This window comes from Coffea arabica, chromosome 4c (genome assembly GCF_036785885.1).
Source record: "Coffea arabica cultivar ET-39 chromosome 4c, Coffea Arabica ET-39 HiFi, whole genome shotgun sequence".
Taxonomy (NCBI): Eukaryota; Viridiplantae; Streptophyta; class Magnoliopsida; order Gentianales; family Rubiaceae; genus Coffea; species Coffea arabica.
In genome coordinates, this window is record NC_092316.1 from 50,239,636 (window position 1) to 50,264,375 (window position 24,740).

Below are 24,740 nucleotides of genomic sequence, written 5' to 3' on the forward strand. Positions count from 1 at the left end.
TAGCAGTAAAAAAAAACTAATTGACTTAGCAAGATAAAAGAAAAATAAAATTAGATGTACCTCGATGAGTTAATCCAGTAATTCCAGCTGCATGGGATGTTATGGTTGATGAAAGCAAGATTGCAAAGATAAGAAATGCAACCACAAGAGGCTCTTGTGAGGATTTGGCTTCCATTGCTTTCCTAATTGCTTTGAATTATGACTAGTAGAAAATTTGGCCTTGAAGGATTTTTTTTTTTTTTTTTGCAATTAGCAAGCCTTTTGGCCATGGTTTATATAGGTGGTTAAGGTCTTCTAAGTAAACGCTAAACATGTCTTCCATGCAACTAGGGAAGTTGAATTTTTTTTCAAAGACAAATGGTCCCAATTTCAAGCTTCAATCTTGAGTCCTACAATTCTCAATGCTCTATCATTTTCCTGGAAAATAACCCCTAATGTTTTGGAATGATTCAGAAATTTCAATGGAATTTGTCGAAATTCAATTCCGCGCAATACGGCCTAAATTAAATCACCAAAATTGTTTCTTTTGATGGTTGGTTGAATGAGTACATGAATAACTAGTCCCTGTCAATTGTCCCTGTCAATTCTGTTTAGATTGCCATTTAGTCTTCCCACTAGTCCTTTCCCAATGTGAATCATTTAAATTCTTGAAGGCAAAATTTTGTTGTATTTTAGAACAAATATCAAAATTTCAAATTCCCATAGATGATCACCATATATGGAGATTTTTTTTTCTCGGATCAAAGTAATTAAAGAGGTGCCAGCATAAGTTGGTGCAGTTGATAAGAAAAGACTACCTTTTTTCTTAATAAAAAAGTCGTGTTTTTGAATTTCACTGCCTATGTGAAAATTGATGCCTTGACACGTAATAATGACTGAAGTCGAACTCATTCCAACTTTTTCTCTCATTCAAACATTTCATACAAAAAAAAAATAGTAACTACAGATATTACATGCACGCGGAAACATATAGCAATCTGAAGAGGGACCAAAATTTTCGTTGAGCTTGGTAAAACCATTGAAGTTCGGCTTTAAAAGAAGGTAAAATAAGGTAAATTCCCCTAAATTATCTTCCCATTTAAGCACCAGTGAACCTTGAGGTCACAAGTTCGAGCCTCCGCTTCGCTGGATTTCTCCGCGCACTTAACGTATTCGGGTCAGATTGGGACGCCGGGCCCGGGCCGCAGGGGATTAGCCGGGCCCGGTAAGGATTGACCCGGACACCCCTGTGTCGACAAAAAAAAAAAAAAAAATCTTCCCACTTCAATTTGTCCCCTGGTTATTTCAATTGCAAAATTTAACTGACTTTCATTTGCATTTTTTTGCTAATCACTCCAATTTTATTAATTGTTTTATCAATTAGTTGACCAAAACTTATCTTTCTTTCTAATTGAACTATGTGTATTATTACGTTAAGTCAGTTGTCAATGTGAAAGAGGTAATTAGGCTTGATTCTTTCCATGTCAATTCAGAGCTTGCTCTTGCTATAGGGATTATATTTGCTGCGAACAAACCGAAGGACACTGACAAGGAAAAGCAAGAAAAACATCATACTGATGGGAGAAAGTAAGAAAAATCTTAAGGAATATTACCAAACTCAGGTATGCAAAAAGAATTGTGTTTAGTTTGATGCCAGAACAAGGACAAAGATGGTTGTTCTCTACAAATGAGTCATGCAATAAGAATATTTTCTCAACAACTTCATCCAGTCAACTGCATATTCAAGCTAATAAAGCAAGATGGCTTCTGTTCCTTTAAGGTCATCAAAGTTGTGTCTAGTCTACCATTGTTCAAGTTATTACATTTTTAGGAAAGCAAAACAATTTAAAGCTCCAGAATATGTTTAAGTACCTGTGCAGCCTATCTGGTTCCAAACACCATAGGACAATGTTGTTGTACATTTCTTTTTTCAGTAACTACTGATGACTGAGTACATGTGGATGATTTGTTCTTCTGGATTTCAGCTTTTACCAATCACAAGTGGTACAGCTACGCATAAGCTACCATCTGGGACCACAGTTTTCCAGGCTTACCCAATTTGATAACCTGCATCCATGGATAAACTATTTGAAGCATGATTCCGCTCGATCAAATCTCCATACTTGGCGTGTATTTAGGTAATTAGTGAAAGCTCCAATTGTGAATACTACCTCTGTTTCCTTGATGCACCAAAAGCTAGATCGATATGATTCATTCCTCAACCCACTCAAGTTTCTGCATCTCTTCTTATACCGTAAGAGTAGTATACAAAGTTACAAGCATTGACAACTACATGCTAAAGTATCAATCAAAATCTACATGCCAGCTCACTTGATCGAGTACCGAAAAGCACTCATCTACCTCCAAGTTCCTGTAAGAGTTACCATTTTTCTAAGAGTCTTGAAACATGAATACCAGCAACCAGGCAAGCAAAAATCATCAATGGACAGGTAACCATTCAAGTCAAAATTCCAATTGCAAAAAGATCTCAAAGGACAAGATGCATGGCAAATAGCAACTCACGTATAAATGCATTTATATACAGGAGGCATGCTTCTTTATGAGTACCTGCAAAGAGACGAGTGCATAATGGTATGCACAAGGAATCCCCAGAAATTGTGTCGAACATTTCAATAAGATCTCATAAACCATCAATAGCAATCATCTGATATGCTTTGCTAATGGCCATGCAGGTATCCATGCAATTATGTCTGTGTGCTCTCATCTGCAACATTGATCTGCAGGACAATAACATTTGGTGAACACGTGTATATCGAAAAGTTAATATAACAGCTGAGAATCCGTTGTCCCCTGCTTCAAAAACATAGCATGCATGTATTGATCATCAAGCCGTTTTCCCTAAAATTCATGTTTGTAACAGATCTCTTAAAAGTGCCAATTATTCATCTCCTCAGTGTCAGTGGCAAAAAAATGTACTCTCTTATCAAAGTACAAGTCTAAGTAGTATTCTGCAATCATTGCAAAATGCAAAAGGTCCTCAAATTGATGCTTCTTAATAAAGATATAGAGTATTAATCACTCAATTCCTCAGTAACAACTGGAAAAAAGTGTATGCACCTCCTGGGCTAGGAGTACTATCTGCCTGTATTCATAATAAAAAGTCATATTTAAACCGCAGATAGTTACATTCCCGATAAAGTTTACTGCTTATATATAGAGATGACGGAATCCAAGATAGTGCTCTCCCCCCCTAAAACTAGCCTCACAAACAGTTCCTTTCCAAACTGAGAGAGAATGAGAGAGACAGAGAGACAACATTTTAGAACTTTCAACTTTCCATTGTTAATAAATGGCAGAGATGTACAGTACGGGGCTTATTTGATGGCAGTAACCTCCTCTCTCAATATGAAATTAAGCACCATATTGATAACTTCAATTATTTTCTAATGGTTGTACCACTAAAGTTTAACAATGAGGAATACACACAATACAAAACTTGAACTTTATGAAAGAGGTAATGCAGTGACTGAAAGCATGAAACTTAAACTCCATAAAAAAACAAATTCTCAACAATGCAAAAGCTTTAATAGACTCTTTGTTAGCTTGCTTTTCACCACTTCCAAGTAAAAAACCATACTACCTCTGTCCCATAAACATTGTCGTCTTCAGGGACTTGTGCTTTTCTTTTCAGCAGTTGCACACAAGGCGTTTAATTTGCTTCATTTCCACTTTTGTCCTTCAACATCTGAATTTGAATATGAAATAGATTAAAATGCTTCTCTAGTGGTGAAGTTGGGAAACAGACATCAGGCCAACATCACATATTTGTCATCACAATATCCATCAGCAAGAACAAAGCATATATCTATGTTTTATTATGCTGATTAACTTCATATAATTTTGTTAAGTCATGCGTGCGTATCTAACAACTTGTTATTGGATTGAATGACATGGAGAGGGCCCACAACAATGATGTAATGTCACTGTTACCAGTCCACAAGAGGTTAAATGGAAAAAAAGCAAGAAAATTGTTGCTAAATTTGGTAAATCACGTAAATTTTGGGACAGGTCACAAAGGAAAACATGACAATTCAGCAAGACAAAGGGAGTAACAGAGAAAAAACTCAATCAAGAACTCCACTAAATGTATCTTTTCTTCATTTTCTGTTTACATAAATTAAACTTAAGCAGCAGATGCTTAAGCCACTCCTCCATGTATTTTACTCTCTTTTATGATAATTATTATCAATGAGTGCCATTTTAGAGGTACTACCATCAATGGGGAACTAATCTAAGACAGTAAAGATTCACAGGTCCACTTTTATTCAATGCTGTGGCAAGATTTCAACTGGCATCATACCCAGCAGTCATCCAAATGAATAATTAGAAAACAAACCTATAAGACAGAGCTATTACCTATTATCCATGCTAAAGGAGCAGATAATCTCTCACAGAGAGAGTAAAAGAGAAAAACTTAATCAAGAACTCCACTAAATGTATCTTTTCTTCATTTCTGTTTACATAAATCAAACTTAAGCAGCAGATGCCTAAGCTACTCCTCCATGTGTTTTAATCCCTTTTATTATAATTATTATCATTGAGTGCCGTTTTAGAGGTACTGCCATCAATGGGGAACTAACCTAACACAGTCAAGATTCACAGGCCCAGTTTTATTCAATGCTGTGGCAAGATTTCAACTGGCATCATAGTCCAGCTGTCATCCAAATGAATAATTAGAAAATAAACCTATGAGACTGAGCTATCCATTCTAAAGGAGCAGATAATCTCTCAGTTGGATGACTTTGCACCATGTGCTTGAATCACCCTGAAACATGAACCAGAGCCCATCATGCAGCAGAAAAAGGATGGAAGTAAAAACAATATTCATAAAATTAGGCTACCATTGTCTGATTGTCACTTCGACCGGATGGCAGTAGAACTAAGCATCCCATATCACTGTTGGAGATAGCTACAGTCTCTGAATTGGGTGCCTCATATCTGCACTGCTTCCTTCTGATCAAAAAGCCCATCAAATGATTTAGAAAAGTTGTCTCTGGAACCATTTGAACTTTTACTCGGTAGCTTTCTCTTCAAAAGCTTCTTATCTCTAATTGCATCATACAAGAGTTCATATGCATAGTAAGTAATATGGCCCTTCTTCAATAAGTCTTCTACAACAATCTTAGGAGCTGCTACAAACTTTTTATCGGCCTCAAAAATTGTGTTCACAATATCAGGAACAACACCTTTTTGTACCATAAGGAAGATAACATCAACTGCTTCCCGAAGTCTATGCTTCAAGCACAGACAATTTAAAACTCGTCCAAAGGTTTTAACTGCTGGAATGAATCCACTCTTGACCTTCTCATGGAGAAGAGAAAATCCAGAATCAGTGTCATCAATTTTGCAAAAACCATCTATCATACACTGATAAGTGAAGTTATCTGGGTGGCAGTCTCTGTCACTCATCTCTCGGAATAGCTTTTCAGCCATGCCCATATTTAAATTCTTGCAGAATGCATTTATAACAATATTGTATGTTGCAGTTGTATGGGATATACTATATTGCTCTATCATTCTCCTGAACAGCTCAGAGGCTCCATCCAAGTCCCCATCTTCACAGAATCCATTAAGTAATGTCCCAAAACTCACAACATCAGGACACACACCAGCGTTTTCCATTTCTTGAAGCATTTCCAAAGCTCCAGTGAGATTTCTAGACTTGCACAAGCTTTCAATAACAATGTTGAATGTGATAATGTTAGCAACACAACCCTTCTCCTTCATTGACTTGAATAATTCCATCACATTGTCGGGACTTGAAGTTTTACAGAGGCAATCCAACAGCGTGTTGTAAGTGATTACATCAGGAGTAACGCAATGCTCCCACATGGTATTTACAATCTCAAGTGCATCAGCCATCTTTAACTGTTTGCAGTAACCATCTATAATAGTGTTGAAGGTAAAAATGTCAGGAAGAAACCCTTTGGAGATTGCATCATTCATGATATTCATGGCGTCCGATACACATCCCATTTTGCACAACCCATTTATAATCAAATTATAAGTCCATATATCAGGCTTGCAGCCTTTCTCTGGCATTTCATTCATAAGATGCAACGCTTCCAGAATCATCCCCTGTTGAGACAACCCTTTGATTAATGTATTGTACAGAATTATACTGGGCTTTATAACTTTTCGCCTGGCTTCATCAAATACAGCAATGGCCCTGTCGGTGTCACCATCACCACATAGTCCATAAATGAGAGAGCAGTAAGTAAACTCATCAGGCATGAATCCTTTATGAACTGCATCTTTGAGAATTTTGTCAGCTTTTGGTACCATGCCCATTTTGCAAAATCCATCAATGAGAGTATTGTAGGTGAAAATATCAGGCTCAAACCCAGTATTCACCATTTTATGCAAATAGGACTCAGCTTTTAAAACCTTTGAGTTCTTACACAAGCCAGAGATAAGGGTGTTGAATGTAACAACATCAGGAGCTAAACCTTCTCTTGTCACACTATCAAACTTTCTCTCAGCCTCATCAAGCAAGCCCCTTTTACAAAGGCCTTGAATAACAATATTAACCGTAAAAAGATTGGGGGATACACCCCTCTTGAGCACCTTATTGAGAAGCCTTTCACTATGTCGAATATCCCCCTTCTTACAAAGTATGTGCATGAGCTTATTAAATGTTTCAACATTGGGAATAATTCCAAGCTGAAGCATCTCATCAAACAATTCATACGCCTCAAACTGATAACTTGATTCGTAAAATCCACCAATTACAGTACAGTAAGAAACAGCATTAACATAACAACCTTGTCCAGGCATATTTCTTAGAAGCCTTAAAGCCACTCCAGGCCTATTTGTCCTACAAAACGACTTCATCCTAATCGTAAACGTATAAACATCAGGTTCAACCCCTTTATCTCTCATTCGCATATACACTTTATGGGCCTGATTAAAATACCCATACTCAACCAAGATATTCATAATGGCATTATACGACAGAACCGAGGGCTCACAGTTGTAAAAATCCATCCTCTCAAACACATTAACAGCCTCTTGGATCAACCCCTTTTTACCATAATTTCTAATGGCACTAACATAAGCCCCTTCCATTAGATGGTTATCGACATTCGCTCTCATATCTGCCATCACACCTTCCATGGCCTCAAATTTTCCATGATTACCAAGCTTTTCAATGATGCATTTATAAGTTACCAAATTATGCTTAAAACCATCTTCTTTTCTCACAGAATTGAACATCTCGAGTGCCCTCAAGGGGTCTTTTTGATGCCTTACAACAGCCACTACATGTTTAGGAAGTATAGAAGAACTCATTAGTCTTCCCAAACTAAACTAACTCTAATCAACTTTTCCATGAAAACCCACAAAAACCCATCTCAAATTTGATCTTTTTAATCTTGTTTTGTACTTCTTGATAACCCTCATGTCATAAAGTTTGCAACTTTAGCATATTGCAACCTTGGATAAAACAACAAAAGAACAATTTTTGAATTTATAATGCACCACATATCAAGACTGATATGAAATTACCTGAGACTTGAGAGAAAGTAGCATTACTCGAATAGCTCGATTATGCTGGAGGAAGGAGGAACCAGAACTCATTGAAGAAACAAAGTGGAAGAACTAGGGCTTTGAATTAGGGGATTGTAGAGATGAGGATTTTGTACCGTGCATAGAGGTCTATTGGTTTAAACTACAAACGGGAAATTGGTTGCTGGCAAGTGGCAAGTCAGCAGTCAACACGTGTCTCCCTTTTTTTATTTCCCCCCCCCCCCACATGAGGGCTAATTGCTTAGAATATATGCCAAAAAAAAAAACATCGCACAAATATATTTCTGACACACTTAATTTCTAATTCTATACCGGCCGTGCTGACTCAGCACGGCCGCGGAATGAATTTTGCAGAAACTCTGCAAACATGTCAGTGGGTCAGCGGCCCACAAATTTTTTTTTTAAATGAGCCTGTCCCAGCCGTGCTGACTGGGCACGGCTGGGGCATGCAGTAAAAAAAAAAAACCCTAGGGCCCGTGTTAGTTGCAAACTTGCAATACATTGCGTTGTTGTGCATTAGCTGCTGTAACTACTAGTGCGCCTAGTAGGTGAGGTTACAGGAGCAAGAAAGACTTTGCATTATTCTTTTACTGGTGATTCATTCCTACACATTTATATGTCTTCCCTTAATTAGCTTGCAATTTTTTCAGGGATCTGTTTGGATTCAGCATTTTTCGAAAAATAATTTTTTCATTTACAATGTTACGGTAATATACAAAAAAAACTCCAAAAATACAATATCTAAATAATATATCAAAAATAACTCTAAATATACAAAATATATATTAATGTATATATTTATATATAAATATTATATATAAAAAATATTTGGAGTATTTTTTGGAGTTTATATAAATATAAAAAATATTTTATATAGGAGTATTTTTGGAGTTTATATAAATATAAAAAATATTTTATATAGGAGTATTTTTGGAGTTTATATAAATATAAAATCCAAAGAATATATCAAAAATAACTCCAAATATACAAAATATATATTAATGTATATATTTATATATTTGGAGTTATTTTTGATATATTATTTGGATATTGTATTTTTTGAGTTTTTTTTGTATATTACCGTAGCATTGTAAATGAATAAATTATTTTTCGAAAAATGCTGAATCCAAACAGATCCCTGAAAAAATTGCAAGTTAATTAAGGGAAGACATATAAATGTGTAGGAATGAATCACCACCAGTAAAAGAATAATGCAAAGTCTTTCTTGCTCCTGTAACCCCACCTACTAGGCACAACAACGCAATGTATTGCAAGTTTGCAACTAACACGGGCCCCTAGGCTTTTTTTTTTTTACTGCCTGCCCCAGCCGTGCCCAGTCAGCACGGCTGGGACAGGCTCATTTAAAAAAAAATTTTGTGGGCCGCTGACCCACTGACATGTTTGCAGAGTTTCTGCAAAATTCATTCCGCGGCCGTGCTGACTCAGCACGGCCGGTATAGAATTAGAAATTAAGTGTGTCAGAAATATATTTGTGCGATGTTTTCTTTTTGGCATATATTCTAAGCAATAAGCCCCACATGAGCTACTCCATTTTTTTTTGTTTTCTATTTTTCTCTAATTTCCTTAATAGACATTAATTTGAGTTTCGACTTAATTACAAATATTACAACAAATTGAGTAAAATTATTCACCTTATAATATGGTATTTTGTTTTAATTTAATATCTAAAACTAGTACTACATATTCTTACTCATTTGTTGGATTTACAATATTATAGAGTAGTAAACTTTTAATTAAAATGTAATACGAAAATTGTACAAAATGAATTGATAGGTCACCAAAATAGCTTAGCATGACTTTGAAAGATAAACTCAATTTATCAATTTACCTCATGTCAATTACCTCTTAATATATTTGAAACTAAAGCGATTTCTATTAAATTTTGGCTTTTGAGTGCTAAATTTTATCAGTATACAAATTTTGGTGAAGAATTTATCTCTAATAATAAGCTCATTTTCCTTATTATTTGAACATACAATAATTGATTTATTGTTATGGGAGACTTTTTTTTCAAAAATAACAGTAAGAATAAACATTTGAATTTTATTAGTGCAGACTTAATTTAATAGCTATTCTATAGCAAATATTTAATTTACTTAGACATAAAAAAAATTATTCAAAAACCAGAATGATTCCTATAGTATAAGTAAGGAGCTCAAATAGCCTCAAAAAAATACAAAAATATTTAATAATAATATTGACAAACTTATTCTCTTTCCTTTCCAATTATTCTCAACATAACACACACAAAAATTGTGGAAAAGCATTTTCCTTTTTTTTTTTTCTTTTGTAGCATTATTTTTTTTTTGATAATCTTTTGTAGCATTATTACACCTTCATGTTCCACTCCTTTTTTTTTTTTTTTAACCCACGAATTGTTGGCTAATCGGAAATCCTTCTTGCGTGCGGATTACCGGATTACTACCTTCCTTTTTCCTGTTTCTTTTCTTCCTTTTTTTTCCCTTTTAATTTGTGAAGGGGTCAATTTCAATTACTGCTACCCTTCCAGTGCAGGTTTAAAAGGAAGGAAGACTGAAAGAGGCAGAGCATTGAACAAACAAAGCATACGCCATAGTATAGAGTAGTATAGTATTAGCAACAGAAGAATGGAAACGGCAGGGCAGTGGCTAGAGAAGGCATTGCTGGAGCTATGCAAGAAGATTGAAACGGGTCTTGATTTGGATGCTGAAATCATATCTGGGCTTGTTTCCTATTGTGAGATGGCCCCCCCTCTTGATGCTAAAGAGTATCTTGATGTATGTACTTTGCTTCTTTTCTTCTCCTCTCTACGAATTCTGCGAATTCAGTTTCATATGCGAATTTTATCATCTGGGATTTCTTTTTTCTTTGCAAATTAGTTGGTTATATATGCAAAAAGGTCACATATTTGGAGGAGGGAGGGGGGAGGTCTTCTTGCTTTTGTGTTTTTGGTTTAGATTTTTGAAGTTGGCTTCATATTTTTTTTGGGGTGTTGTTTTCCTGGAGATTTTATATGCAATTATACGTTATTGGTGGTGCTTCAAAGCTTGAATCTTTAGTTGTTAGATATTGGCAGTTTGGGAGTTTGGTATAGGACCACAATTTTGGCTATTAGGGTGAAAACTTCTCTTCGCTGACTACATAGGATGTTCTTTGTGCTACTGAGTTAGCATGGTTAAAAGAGTTAGGTTGTTCAATCATGCCATGCATTCTGATTCCGTTTTATGATAACATGTTTATGCTAATCTTGAATTCAGTAGCACACATTGGGAAAAGAAAAGGCAAAACACCAGTTTTTGATGTCACTGATTAGTCTTTCAGGCCTTAACCCCAATACGGGTGCATTTTATGTTCTGACTTTTGGATAATTTTATTCTCTGGGGTCAAGTTATGCTATGGTAAACTAGGATATAGTTTCACTGTATGAAACTTGGACTTTGAATAAAAGCCTTCTGGATGCAACTTAAAGACTTTAGAAATTTGCACCCACAGCTTGCTGAAGCATGATATTTTATTATGCCTTTTTGAAGTAGTGATCACACAGATACTGTACATATTAAGAAATAGATGTGATAGATGTGCGATTAACTGTTTAATTCAGTTAAGCCTCCACTACTGGCCATTCTAGGTTAGTGTTTCTTGGATTTCTTTCAGGTTTGTTGTTGGTCCTAATTAGCTTCCCACTTAAGTTGTCAACGTGCCAATCTACCCTGAGAGAATTTGTGCACGTGTAAATTGTCTGAGATGTTCGTGCTTGCAAATCCAAAATCAAGTGTGCCACTGCTGTTGTCACTGCTGACTGTTTGTTATTCTTCTCTTGTGCAGAATATCATAGGCCAGGAAGCTGGCAAAAATGTGATTGCAGAGTATTTACAGCGGAGAGGTTATTCTGAGCCACAGAATGTGAATAAGCCTACTCAAAATACTTCAACTTCCAACTTACAAGCATATGTCAAACCACGTACTAATGATGGCTTGGTCATTGGAGCTAAAAAACCACAGAAAGCATCGAAAGATGTTGCAGCCTCATCTAATCGGAAAAATCGAACCTCAACTGGGACATCAGAGTCACAGAATGTGAATAAAGGAACCACAGGCAATTCTAAGAAGAAAAAGTCTGGAAAGGTTGTATCCCTGGCTGAGGCTTCAAAAGGATCAATTGTGTATCAGAAAGGGAAGCCATGTTCTTGCCAAGCTCGTCAGCACAGGCTCATCAGCAATTGTTTATCTTGTGGGAAAATAGTTTGTGAACAAGAAGGTGAGGGACCATGCAACTTTTGTGGTGCCCTTGTGCTGAGGGAAGGAAGCTCCTATGCTGGTCTGCATGAAGGTGCAGTTCCCCTCTCAGAGGCTGAGGCAGCTGCTGAAGCTTATGCAAAGAGGCTTGTTGAGTATGACCGAAACGCTGCTGCACGTACAACAGTTATAGATGACCAAAGTGACTATTATGAGATTGAGGGGAATAGCTGGCTGTCACAGGAGGTAAGTATAGTTTAGCTTGTATCTGTCTATTTGTTGCTGAGCTTTCTCTAATTTTTTCTTTTTTCCCTATTTCCCCATACAGGAGAAAGAACTGTTAAGGAAGAAAAGAGAAGAGATAGAGGAGGCTGAACGTGCCCAGCGTAATAAAGTCATTATGACGTTTGATCTGGTTGGTCGGAAGGTTAGTACTGTCAACTTAAATCTTCTTTCAGTTCTACAGTTCCTTCCAGCAAGGGAAATCATTGAAACATTATTGCACTTTAGATTATAATGTGACTTATTTCACAAGCATCATTGGATGCCATGAAAATCTTCCCTTGATCCAACTTACAATGTGACAGTACCATCTTATGGGCATCATCGTCGTGCTATTGTCAAATTACTTCTACTTAATTTCGGATCTCTATATAAGTTGCTGGTTTTGTTCGCTTTTTGGCTATGCTTTTTGTTCCTGCTATGCTTTCTCCAGGTGCTGATGAACGAAGATGAAGCCTCTGAAGAGTTGCAAAACAGACTTCTTCTACAGCCATCAGAGGAGGGAGAATCGGCCCGCATCAAACCAAACCCTACTCTTAAAATTCAACCTGTTTTTGTGGATCCAGGGCCTAGGAAATCCGTTAAAGAGAATTTGAACAAATGCCTGAATAATGGTTTGTGCTTGGAGATAAGTGGGAGGGTACAACATGATAATAATGATAGCCTGGGGACTTTCTCAAATGGACAAGTACTTGCTTGAACCATGTATAAGTAGGTGTTTCTTACTGCATATAATGATCATGGCCTTCTGAATTTTATAGGAAATGATTCATGTTTCAGCTGAGTTCTTGTTGCGAAGGAGTCTCAATTTTGTGTAACGCATGATTCCATTTGATTCTTGGAATTGTGCAATCAGTTTCTGTGGCTCCTCTACATTGTAACTTCTAGAGAATCCAACAACCTGCGTTTCCTTTGAGTTGATCGCATGATACATATATAGTTTTTGAGGAAAATTTATGGCTGTAAATTGATCTGATCGGATTATTGTCATGTCATATTCTTTTCTCTCAACAGCATACAAATCAATGAACGTCAAAACTTCTCTTTTTCAGATACCGGTAGTGGGACGAGGAGTCAAAGTTTTTTTTTTTTTCTTTTCTTTTCTTTTTAAACATCAAAAGTGGAATTTTTTCTAAAATAGATAGTAGCAGTCGAAGTCTTCTTTCTTTAAACATCAATAGTGAGATTCAAATGTATGTACGATAATATTCGTATTTCGAACGCATGATAAATGTACATGTTTTTCAAATGTATGACAAATGTTCATATTAGAGGTGCTAACAAGTTGAATCAAGTCAAGATTTGGCCTACTTAAGTTAAGTTTTAATCTAGATTTATGAAGTTTGAACTTGAGTTTAAAAAATAAAATAAAAAATTATTTTTTAAAAATAAATAAAATAATAATTTTTCGTAATAAATAATAAAATTTTAAGAATATATATGTAATTTTACTATTAAAATAAAAAATAATATATGAGTATATATATATAATCGAGTTTAAGTCGATTTGTGACCTAACGAGTTTAGTATTTTTTATTTGGAGTTCGAACTTGAATTTAATTTGATCAGCTCGACTTTTACTCAAATTTGATGTTGACCGAACTCAAGTCAAACTCAGATAGCGAGTAGCTCGATTCACTTGCAATCCTAACTCGTATGTCAAACATATGACAAATGTACGTGCTTTGAACCAAGGGGTGCAGTTAGGGGTGGCAATTCCTGACACGACTCGAAAACACGACACGAACCTAACACGAAATTAATGGGTTTGGGTTGGGATTTTGGGAGTTCGGGTCAGAATCGGGTGGAACCCGATGAACCCGAAAATAAAACAGGTCAATTTCGGGTCAACCCGTTGTGACCTGATATGACTCGATGTGACCCGTTTACGAATTAAAACTAATTTAATAAACATAAAAATTATTTTATCTAACTAAACTAAATCATTCTTTTTTTCCAAAGGCATTAATTACTTAATCCTAAATGAATTTATTTAACTTGTGTAAAGTTAAAATTATTATATTTGGACAAATAATATATTATGTTATTTTTTACTTTTATGCTGTTTTAATTTATTTTATATTTAGTTTGGGATAAAACACCTTTATGGTGTTTAATTTATTTTAGATTTGGTTTGAAATTATTTATTTAAATTTTTATTACTTGATGATGTAATAAATTTTGTGAAAAATTGATTTTATTAGAAATTACAGTGATAAATTAATAAATTAAAATTAAGTTTCGGGTCATTTCGGGTCGACCCGCCAACCCGAAATTTTCGGATTCGTGTCAAGTACCCTGACCCGTTTCGGATTGACAGGTCAGGTTCGGGTCAGCAGGTTCTTTGTTATACTTAGGCCTCAACCCGACCCGCCAATCCGAACCCGACCCGTTTACCACCCCTAGGTGCAGCCAGTACTAAATACCTTTACTGATAACAATGTGGGAAAAAGAAAGGGAAAAAAGGATAAAGAATTATATTTAGACCACCCAAAAAGGAAAAAAATTTTAAAAAATCCATAAAGCTGGAAATTTTGAAATTGTAACCAGCTATATAATGGGCCTCAAGCCCTCCAGTTGTGAATTATTAGCTCGCTCATCAAAAATTTTAGTTGGGCTTTTCTGCAATCTTAACTCAACAAAAACTTACCAAAAATAATAGGAAAAATAGTTCAATGTTATAAAACTAATAAAATACTATAGTATGAATAGAGATATTAGAGGAAAAGTAGAGCAATGAAGAATGATATTCTTATATTTCAACAAGATACAAAAGTTCTCTTAAAAGGTTTCAATGTACCTCTATATATAGGCACTACAAGATTAAAGGTACATAAATCCTATTAAACATCCACTACTACAATAATATGAAGAAACCTATGAAACGGTTTCTCCACTACATGAATAGATTTATGAATTGTAACTTCTATACATAATATAATCATAAATCATGAATTAATCCTCTTGAGAATACAAATGGACATCCATACTTTTAATTGTTTCATAACACTCCCCCTTGGATGTCCATTACTCAAAGAATATGCCTAATTAAAACCTTACTAGAGAAAAATCCAGTGGAACCAAAAACCCTAGTGAAGGAAAAAGAGTACACTATTCTTGTGTATTAATTTCTCCCCCTGATGCAAACATCATTTGGGATCCTTTAATCGTCACATTCCAATATTCTTTGCCAATTGCACTGAGATATGGTACTTCAGGACCAAGTATCTCTTCATCTTCCTCTCGCGATCTAAATGGATCCTTATTAGGATCTAATGATCTGACGACCATTGGAATACTTAATATATGTGCCTTATCCATATAAAACCGCTTTAATACCTTCCGGGTATATGCAGTTTGGTGGATAAAAATTTCACTTTTTAAATGCTCAATTTGTAAACCAAGATAGAATTTTGTCTTTCCAAAATTTTTGATCTCAAAATCCTTCTTCAAATATTCAACATTATTTTGAATCTCTTCAGGAGTTCCAATCAAATTTAGATCATCAACATATACCACAATTATTACAAAATTTGATCCATTTTTCTTGATAAAAACACGTGAACATATTGGATCATTGGTATAACCTTCTTTAGTTAGACATTCATTGAGGCGGTTATACCACATACGTCTAGATTGTTTGAGCCCATACAGAGATTTTTGCAGTACTTATTTTGCAGATTTCACATGGACAGAACATCCAGATTATGAGATTTACCCTGAGGAGCGCCAGGAGATATACAAACAACTAATGGGGCAAGCCCTGTCTAGCAAAGTGAAGGTGATTTTCTCCTAACATGTGGATCCGGAACCAGGAGTTCTGAGTTGGTTTCTGTATATTCTACAAAGTGCCTTTTTGCTTGGATCTCTTAACATTTGGTTATACAAGAGGAGCTGCCTCCTAAATCATAACTCCCAATTTATGCTTTTGCTTCATCCAGGGACCTTCAGTTAATTCAGGGGACGTTCATTTTGTAACTGAACTCTTTAACTTCAGCTTTTTGTCTCTTGTTCTTGATTTTTGCACCTTGAATAGATAGATGAGTTATCACTTATCGGTAGAAACCAAACCTTGTGTGCAAAATCCATCATCACTGCCTGCTGCACGACTAATTGACAAGCCACTGTTCTAAAGGCTCGAGTGTGTGTTTGTGTGTGTGTGTGTGTGTTTTTTTTTTCTTTTTAACTAAAAAGATCGTCTTATAATTAGATTACTCTAATAACCTACTAGTTTGGAAGTATAAGATACTGTCGCATGGACTAATACATACACGACGCAAACACCAGTTGGCTTTCGTTAGTAAGAATGGACCACTTTCTCATAAAAGATCATTTTTAAATCCCGCTGATGACGTGAAAACTATATTGGTAGCGATTTGTGAGAACTCTGTGAGAGTATGTTTTGATCCGTAGTAATTACTAAACTTTTATCTATTAAAATAAAAAAATGTATAGATGACTCTATGATGGCGATTTGTATGAACTCTTTGAAAGTATGTTTTGATCCGTAGTGATGATTGAAGTCAAATCTATCCGAATTTTTATCTATTAAAATAAAAAATGTATAGATGACACTGAACATGAGTTTTTTTCCTCATTTTTTAATTCTGTATTCCAGATTCCAGAATGGAGTTTCTCTGCTTCAAACAACCGTATTTAAAGATGAAAAAGACTTTAAAAAAAATTCCTATAGTGGTTGAAATTATGACGCAGCAAAAAGGCATCAGAACTAGTTAGTTACTTTCCTTCCTTCCTCGTCTGTCCACGCAAAATCAAGAAATCCCACGAAAGAATAATGCAACAAAATTATCACAAAAATTTCCATCCTCTCCTCCTCTCCGTCTTGAAATCCCCCATATATATAGCCTTGTCTATGTACCTGTATAATACTGCCACCAACAAACGTCGAGAAGGAAGCAGAAAGAACAAAGAAGAAAGCTCTCCAACGGTCCCAACCCATTAAGCAAAGACAAGAAAAAGAACGAAAATACTGAAAAGAAGAAGACGAAGAACAGGAAGATTGAGATGGCTGTCGTGGGCCTCGTGGCTTCGTCGCCTTGGATGATTGGAGTTCAAGATCATCATTTTCCTCTACATCAGAAATGCCCTTTTTTTTCTTATACTCGTTCTTTGTCTCGTCCTCCTCTCCGGCTCTTCTCCTCTCAACAGTTTCCACAAATGATCCTTCCCGGCCACCTCTGCTGTTGCTCTTGAACCAGTAAAATATTTCTTGTCCTTCCTTGCCTAACAAATACTTAGAATTATTATGTACATATATGTTGTTTGATTTGCACCGTCTTGGAAGCTTTAGGAGCTATTGAAATTTGATGCCCGTTATTTTGACGATTGGTAACTTTCATAAGGATATCTTGTCAGCAAATTATTTTGAAATAGGAAACCGGAAAAAAAAAACAAAAAGTGATCTTGAGTTTATTCAACACTTAGTCATGGTCCCATTCCTATTACCCAACTTTATTCTTGGAAAATTATGCTACTCAACCACGGTCTTGTTTTTGATTTATGAATCACTCACTCGTGTTTCAAAAACTGTACTATTTAAATGTGGAAAATTATTATTTTTATTTGTACGATGATTCAACGTGGAAGAAGCAGAATTTTTTTGTTGCTGCAATGCAGACTATGAATGATTTTGTTGCGTTCAGAATTTTTAGGGAGCACAAATTGAATCAAAGGAGGGTTCAGTAATTGACTTGTTTGTCTGCCCAATTTGTTGGAGACTAAAGAGAAGTCTAAGAAAAGGAAATGAAAAACCTACCAGTAACAAATCTTACCACTAAACAAATTCAAATTACTGATGTAATAAACTAGAACAATGTTAATAACAATAAATTACTAACTTACAAATCACAGAGGCTTGATCTTTGACCAATGTCCTAAAACAGAATTTTGCTCCTTTCCTTTGTGCAGAAGTGTGTGAGCAATCTGTTCCCAGGATTCAACTGTGAATTCTCCCTCAAATTTGCACAAAAATTTAGGAAGTCTATGAACTCTATGTTTTCACTTTTCTCTTAAGATGATTCTTTGGAACTTCTACAGAAACTTTTGATGTAACAAAGGAATTAATGGTTACCAACTTTCTGTCCTACTAACATATATTTATAGATCAAAAGTCATGAAGAAACCGTTGGTAGACAGTTTTTGGACCAAAAGTCATGACTTTCCAATCGAAAGTCAAGAAGAAACTGATCTGGCAAAAATGAAGAATCATAACTTTTAAGAAGAAACTTCCTAGATCAATGAAGGTTTTAGTTCAAATCTCATTTTCAACACAATTTGCGATGATCCATTGGTTGAAGAGGTCCTTCAGGATTTAACGTGTAAGATCTAATGCCTCTTTTATACTAATGCTTCGGACACATTATACGTTTTATGCATGATGACTTTCAAAAGCTGAATATTTGCAGGCCTGCAATTTATAGATCTTGTTTTAAATGTAGGGTGTGTAACAAGACATATTCAAGCAAAAATATCTATCTTGATCTTACAGTTACTGCTGGATCAAAGGATTACAATGAACTGAGCTATTTAGGTATGCATATGTTTACCATCTCTTCGAGTTGCTGGCTGAACTTTTCTAGAGCATGCTTGCAGGCTACACTTTTGTTATTGATGGATTCGTGATTGTCCCTGTTTGGTAGCCACTTGCTGCTTCATCAAAAGATGAGAACATTCCTTTTGAAACTTAACGTTGATTTATGAGTCATGTCTAATGTTGGTGTTCTCGCCTTCATTAGGAGTCCTCTTGTTTCCTTCTTGTATGAGAGAGGCTGGCGTCAAAATTTTAATTGTAGTGGTTTTCCTGGTCCGAACAAGGAGGTAAAGTTTCTTTGGTTGTTACTTTACAGATATTTCCCAAATAGGTAATGAGCGCTTTGGAGTTGAATCATGATAAGAAAGTATAGTGACAATTTTAGGAATCAATGTGGTGGTGGTGGTGGCGGTGGTGGTGGGGAGGGGGGGGGGGGAATTAGGACCGCAAACGAATTGAGTTGATCACGAGCAGCTCGAGTCCAAATTCGATTTGAGCTCAATCAACATCGAGTTCGAACTCAAAGATACTTAGTTCATTAGCTCGCGAGTCGGATTGATTATATATATAAATATATTTATTTATTTATTTATTTGAATAATAAAATTATATATATATATATCTAATATTTTATTATTTTTTAAGAAAAACTATTATTATATTTATTTTTAAAAAATAAACTAACTATTTTTTTATTTTTTTTAAGGTCAACCTCGAACTCTACTCGTTGAGAGCTCGTCGAAGTCAAGCTCGAGTTCAAATTTCATAAAACTAAGTTGAATCTCAGCTTGATTGGGCCAAAACTCGACTCGGCTCGTTTGCATCCAAATGCATATCCTATCCTATGAAGGAGAATTGATGTGTGTTCCGTTTTGTCGAAAGATAAACAGTTTTGTAAATCAGTGGAGAGTTCAGTGAGGAAAAGTTTATTCCATTAAATGCACTTAATGCATTCTGGAAAATTCGTACTTACATTGAATTCTAATTGTGAATGACCTACAAGTATGATTGATACAGTTCTGAGGAAGCATTTTGCTTATGTGAAACACTGTTGGATTATCCATCTTTCCCTTTCTGACCCATCTGACCAAGAAGGCATATTACCTTTTGGATCAAGTGTAAGAAAGCTTATGAAGCCAAAAAACGAAAAAGGGAAAATCATAAGAACATTGCGAACAAGTCCAGTGGCTTACAGGGCAAAAGCTTGTGTGTTGGGGCACTGTTATCACTATCAGTTGAAACCTTTTTGGATAGGGAGCACGAGAAACTTAGCATTTCAACCACAAACTAGAAGAGAACTAGAGCTGTTAAGCCAATCAAGTAGCTCGAAAGCTCGTTAGAGCTCGACTCGTTAAGACTCGAGCTCGGCTCGTTAATTTTGGTTAACGAGTCGAGCTCGAGCTCGAAACATGCTCGTTTAGTTAACGAGCCGAGTAAGCTCGGCTCGTTTAATACTCGAGTAGCTCGTTAGAGCTCGTTAATGAAGGGTATATTTGTCATTTTAGAAATCAAAATTATATAAATTAAAAATTATAGATTTTTATTAATGTTAATTTGCACGAGCTCGAGCTCGAGCTCGTGAAGCTCGACTCGTTTGTGATAAACGAGTTGAGCTTGAGCTCGAGCTCGAGCCACATGTACATTTAACGAGCCGAGTTCGAACACATTTTAAAACTCGTTTTCTTAACGAGCTCGAGTCGAGCTCGGCTCGAATTAAACTCGAGTCGAGCTCGGCAGCCAAATACTCGGCTCGACACGGCTCGATTAACAGCTCTAATACCATATACTAGGATGATAAATTTTTTTTCTCCTAGCATTCTGGGTGGAAAGACCTTTCCATTCTGACCATTCCTGTGTAACAAACGATGGATAAGGGTAACTATTGGTATTAATAACTATTGACTTATCCATTCTGCATGAGTGTGATTAAGTAAAGGGTTGTAAAATGTGCTAAGAACTATCTTCTTCTTTTTTTTAAAGAGTAAATTAATTACCCTTAAGTGTAAAGAAACTATCATCTTATGAAAGAGTTATAATCATCAAAAGCACATTAGGTATGACAAATCTTTCCTAGTGCTTCAAGGTTTATGTACAGTACGAATATTTAGTTGCAAAAACTAATAAAAGAAATGAAAAAAAGAACTCAAAAATATAATCTTGAAATCATTAATTATTAACAAAATTTAAGGAAACGAAATTAACGTTCAACTTAGTAATTTACCAAGAATAACTCTCGTTAAAAGTTCATAATTTAGAATTTAAACTTACTTCAACAAAAATTAGTTTTGGAGCAAGCACACTATCTGCCCAAAATGGCTCTATTTGGATTTGACTATTTTTCAAAAACATGATTTTTTTAGATACAATGCTATAGTAATACATGAACAAAAAATAATTCCAAAAACATCAATCCATACGAAAGTAGCTCACAAATTAAAAAAATAAATAAATGATAATTCTACCACTTCTTCTTCTTCCACCACACACCACCACCCATTGCCACTATTTCCACCCACCGCCACTACTGCCACCATCCTCTCCCTCCTTTCTCCTCTCTCTCCCTCCTTTTTCCCCCCTTCCTTCTCCCTCTTCATTCCTTCCCTTCCTTCCTCCTTCTCCCTCTTGACCTTCCTTCCTTTTTCCCATGTCAAAAACCTCCTTCCCCTCATTCCTCCACTTTTAATCACGACCAGAAGCTGGTTGTGACTAGACCTAAATCTAGTCGTGGTCCTCTAGCTGTGACCAATCATGGGGGGAGAGAGGGAGGAGAGATGGTGCTGGTAGGGAAGGGACAGAAGGGAAGGGGAGTAAGAAGGAGGAGGAATGAGGAGAGGGGAGGAAGAGGGAGAAAAATGCGTAATGGGGCCCATGGCGTATCCCCCGGTTTGGTGTATTGGCTCGAGTTCTAAGTAGCTCAAGTCAGGATAGGTTTCAGGTCGCAAAAAATAAATAAATAAATAAAAAGAGGAAGAAAGGAGGGAGGAGGGTATAGTACGTGGTGGTGGTGAGTGGTGTACATTTTTTAAAAAACATCTAAAATAGTTTTAAATTCTACCAAATACCCCAAAATACATCTCAAAAATATCCCTCTCCCTCAAAAAACACCCCCAAAAATATCCTCATACATCTACAATAAAAGTTTTTCAAATACAATAATGTTATAGTAAAATTTTAAAAAACAACCCCCAAAAATAACTAATCCATAAAGGGCACAGCTGCCTTTCCACACGTATTGTCTCTCGCATCTTGACATAGCTGTCCCAGAAACCTTGAAGTCTAACTATGACCATGATAACTAAATTATAATTGATCATTTTTTCCCCGTCAAACTTTTATTAAAAGAGTCACTGTAATCTACAAACTTAAGGTCACCTAATTTTGCAATACTACAAAAAAAAAACTCCATTAAAAATGCTAATTTATCTGTAACCCCAACATTATTACTTCATCTTCTGAATTCCTTTCTTCTCCCACTCCCCTTCTCTTTTCCTCTGATGTCTCTACCCTATCTTATTGGTCTTTCTCCTCTTTCCTCCTTAACTAACCGAACATCTTTACTATTAATGACTAAAACTTATGCTGCCAACCAACCATGGCCGCAACCAGAAAAAATCGAGACACGATTTGCTTCCCTTTCGGGGTCGCCTCCTTTAAATTGTTAATGATTCAAAATTCAAACTTGCTGATATTCACCACAGCTAAAGCAATCAAGAGGCGAATTTCTTCTTTTCCTGAATTTGTATCTTTGCCGACTTCGGAGTTCATACCAAATAATAATCTAGACGTTCAAACATGTTTTCCAAGCATATCTCCCTTGCCATCAAAACCAAAGGATAATTGACAAAAGAAAGGAATCGGATGGAAAATCGAACTGAAGGAGGAAAGAAGGCGGCAACCAGGGAAGATCAGAGAGTAGAATTAGAATGCAGAGAGAGTATGGGGAGATTCTTTAGGTTGGAATGGTTGGTGGTTTTACAGATTAAACTGGTAGCCAGCTGCCCTGTATATGCAATGGACGGCCTAGATGTGTCTGTAACTCTGACGAAGCAATTTTCCTTATTAAAATATATACTTAGTATAGCATTGGGTTAAAAAAAAAAAAGTCTAGGTCTTATACTAGTTGTCTGTATTTAATCATTAAAACATCAATTTATCTAAAAAATTTTACATTTGAGTAAAAAGTATATCAGGATGATCCTGAAAAACTTTAAACTATGCTCACCAATCCAACCTTATCATATCAGCAAAATCCCATTTAATCTCTATCTTATTAGTTTTCCTAGCACCACTCTAACTCTCTAATATACCGTTTTTTCCATCAGCCATTTTTTCCTCTTTTTATTTGGCTCTTTCTTTCCATTTTTTTTTTTTGGCCTTCAAATCTTTATATTCTTTTTTTTTTTTTTTACAAACTCTTGAAATTACAAAATCGGCAAAAAAAATTCAACATCACATTAAGGATACTCTAATTTTACACTAATAAAAAACTACATCTTACGGCTTTTGACTTATATTGATTTTTACTCAAGCTTTTTAGTTGTCATCTTTTTTGTATTTTTTTGATGACTTCTTACCCAAATTTTGGAACAAAAAGAAGATTTGGGTTATGCAAAATATACAAAAGGATAAAAAATGAGAAAATAAATATAAATCAACAAAAGTCAAAGGCGTAAAAGGTAGCCTATTATTACTCTAGAATTAAAAATTTTTTTTAACGTGATGTTGAATTTTAGCCGATTTTGTTCTTTTAAGAGTTTGTGAAAAGACAAAAGCAAAAATATAAAGATTTGTAGGAGAAAAAAGAAACAAGCAAAAAAGGAAACAAGGAGAGAGTGTTAGAGCATTGAGCGTTAGACGGAGTTAGAGTGGGAATTAATTAATAAGATAAAAATCAAGTGAGATTTTTTTTTTTGAAGGAAAATCAAGTGAGATTTTTTTTTTTGAAGGAAAATCAAGTGAGATTTTAATATTGTGTCAAGACTACATTAATGGGCTACTAAAATGCTTGTCACGATGACTCTCATATTCATTTTACTCGTTTTTAATAAGTGCTTAGTGATATTTGTTAGCGCACCTAAATTACACCCAATTATATAAGGTAATTTTTTTTTTTGCACTGTCAGTATTTATACAAGCAGTATTGGATATGTGCCATGTAATCTAATTTTAAATTTGAAATTCAATTTTTTCACATATGAACTTAATCCATTATATATATATATATATATACACATATATTTTCCCCCTTGTATTTCTTACACTTATCCAAATTAATTTCATTTTTCAAAAAAATTAACACTACCAAATACAAAGGGAATAAAGGAGGAAGAGAGAGTTTGATGTAAACATTTTATTGGCACTCTATGTACTTTCATTTTTACCCCATATGAAAATTAATTTTACTTTAATTATTTAAATGTATGTCGTCAAGATAACTACCTATAAGCATTTCTTGATTTATTTATCTGCACAAAAAAATAAATATATCAAAATATAAATGTTTGTGGATGAATATTACTGCAAAAAAATACTATTGTTAAAAAAAAATTTTGAATAGAGAATATCAGGTTGTTTTGTTTAATTAGATAAGGATTTTGAATAGGGAATATTAGGTTATTTAATTAGATAAGGATTTTGAATGTGATTAATAAACAGGGATATATTTGGTAGATAAGATAAAGTAGTTGAAGTAAATATCTTGATTCTTATCAAATTAAGCATTCAACTACGACTCTTGTGCTGAAAAAAATACATACAAATTCAGCACCACTTAATAAGTTCAGCAGGTGAATTTTTATTTATCAAACACCCACAACATCTGAATGTCTGAATGAATTCAGTTTCAGCACTTTTTTATGTTATCAAACATCTGAATGTCTGAATGAATTCAGTTTCAGCACTTTTTTATGTTATCAAACAGGCACTTACTATTTAAACATATATTTTTTTTCAATGTAACCACTCCTAAGCAATAACTACCAATATAGCAATAATCTAAAATATTTAAAAAAATTAACAATAAAAATTGTGTGTAAAATTCATTCACTATAAATATTATGCATTTCTTTATTGTACACATCATTTAGCCAAATCCTTCTAGTGGCTCCTAAACACGTTGAGGGCCAGGGTGGCTTTTTGTTTATTC

The 24,740-nt window shown here is 35.1% G+C and overlaps 2 protein-coding genes across 10 annotated transcripts; one reads left to right on the forward strand and one right to left on the reverse strand.

Moving 5' to 3' along the window:
* Positions 1-1,604: 1,604 nt before the first annotated feature.
* Positions 1,605-7,683, reverse strand: LOC113740317 (uncharacterized). 9 transcript variants are annotated; one of them, XM_072046299.1, is made up of 6 exons: positions 4,842-7,682; positions 4,687-4,765; positions 3,581-3,685; positions 2,548-2,717; positions 2,151-2,350; positions 1,605-2,046 (listed from the first exon to the last, which is right to left on the reverse strand). In XM_072046299.1, exon 1 carries the CDS (start codon positions 7,288-7,290, stop codon positions 4,933-4,935), a length of 2,358 nt encoding a protein of 785 aa, XP_071902400.1. In that variant the 5' UTR covers positions 7,291-7,682; the 3' UTR covers positions 1,605-2,046; positions 2,151-2,350; positions 2,548-2,717; positions 3,581-3,685; positions 4,687-4,765; positions 4,842-4,932. The 9 variants fall into 9 exon arrangements, with proteins under 9 accessions (XP_071902400.1, XP_027123704.1, XP_071902402.1 ...); XM_027267903.2 differs by having other exon boundaries at positions 4,581-4,765; XM_072046301.1 differs by having other exon boundaries at positions 4,581-7,259; positions 7,507-7,680.
* Positions 7,684-9,949: 2,266 nt separating this feature from the next.
* On the forward strand, positions 9,950-12,961 carry LOC113740318 (uncharacterized). The gene is made up of 4 exons (XM_027267907.2): positions 9,950-10,304; positions 11,353-12,009; positions 12,092-12,190; positions 12,479-12,961. The coding sequence occupies exons 1-4, from the start codon at positions 10,155-10,157 to the stop codon at positions 12,743-12,745; spliced, it is 1,173 nt and encodes a 390-aa protein (XP_027123708.1). The 5' UTR covers positions 9,950-10,154; the 3' UTR covers positions 12,746-12,961.
* The last annotated feature ends 11,779 nt before the right edge of the window (positions 12,962-24,740 follow it).

Excerpts from the sequence above, each read along its gene's own strand:
- LOC113740317 (XM_072046300.1), bottom strand. The coding sequence starts at position 7,290 with ATGAGTTCTTCTATACTTCCTAAACATGTAGTGGCTGTTGTAAGGCAT.
- LOC113740318 (XM_027267907.2), top strand. The coding sequence starts at position 10,155 with ATGGAAACGGCAGGGCAGTGGCTAGAGAAGGCATTGCTGGAGCTATGC. Across the intron at positions 10,305-11,352 it reads ATGCTAAAGAGTATCTTGAT|AATATCATAGGCCAGGAAGC; the intron begins GTATGTACTTTG and ends TCTCTTGTGCAG. Across the intron at positions 12,191-12,478 it reads TTGATCTGGTTGGTCGGAAG|GTGCTGATGAACGAAGATGA; the intron begins GTTAGTACTGTC and ends TGCTTTCTCCAG.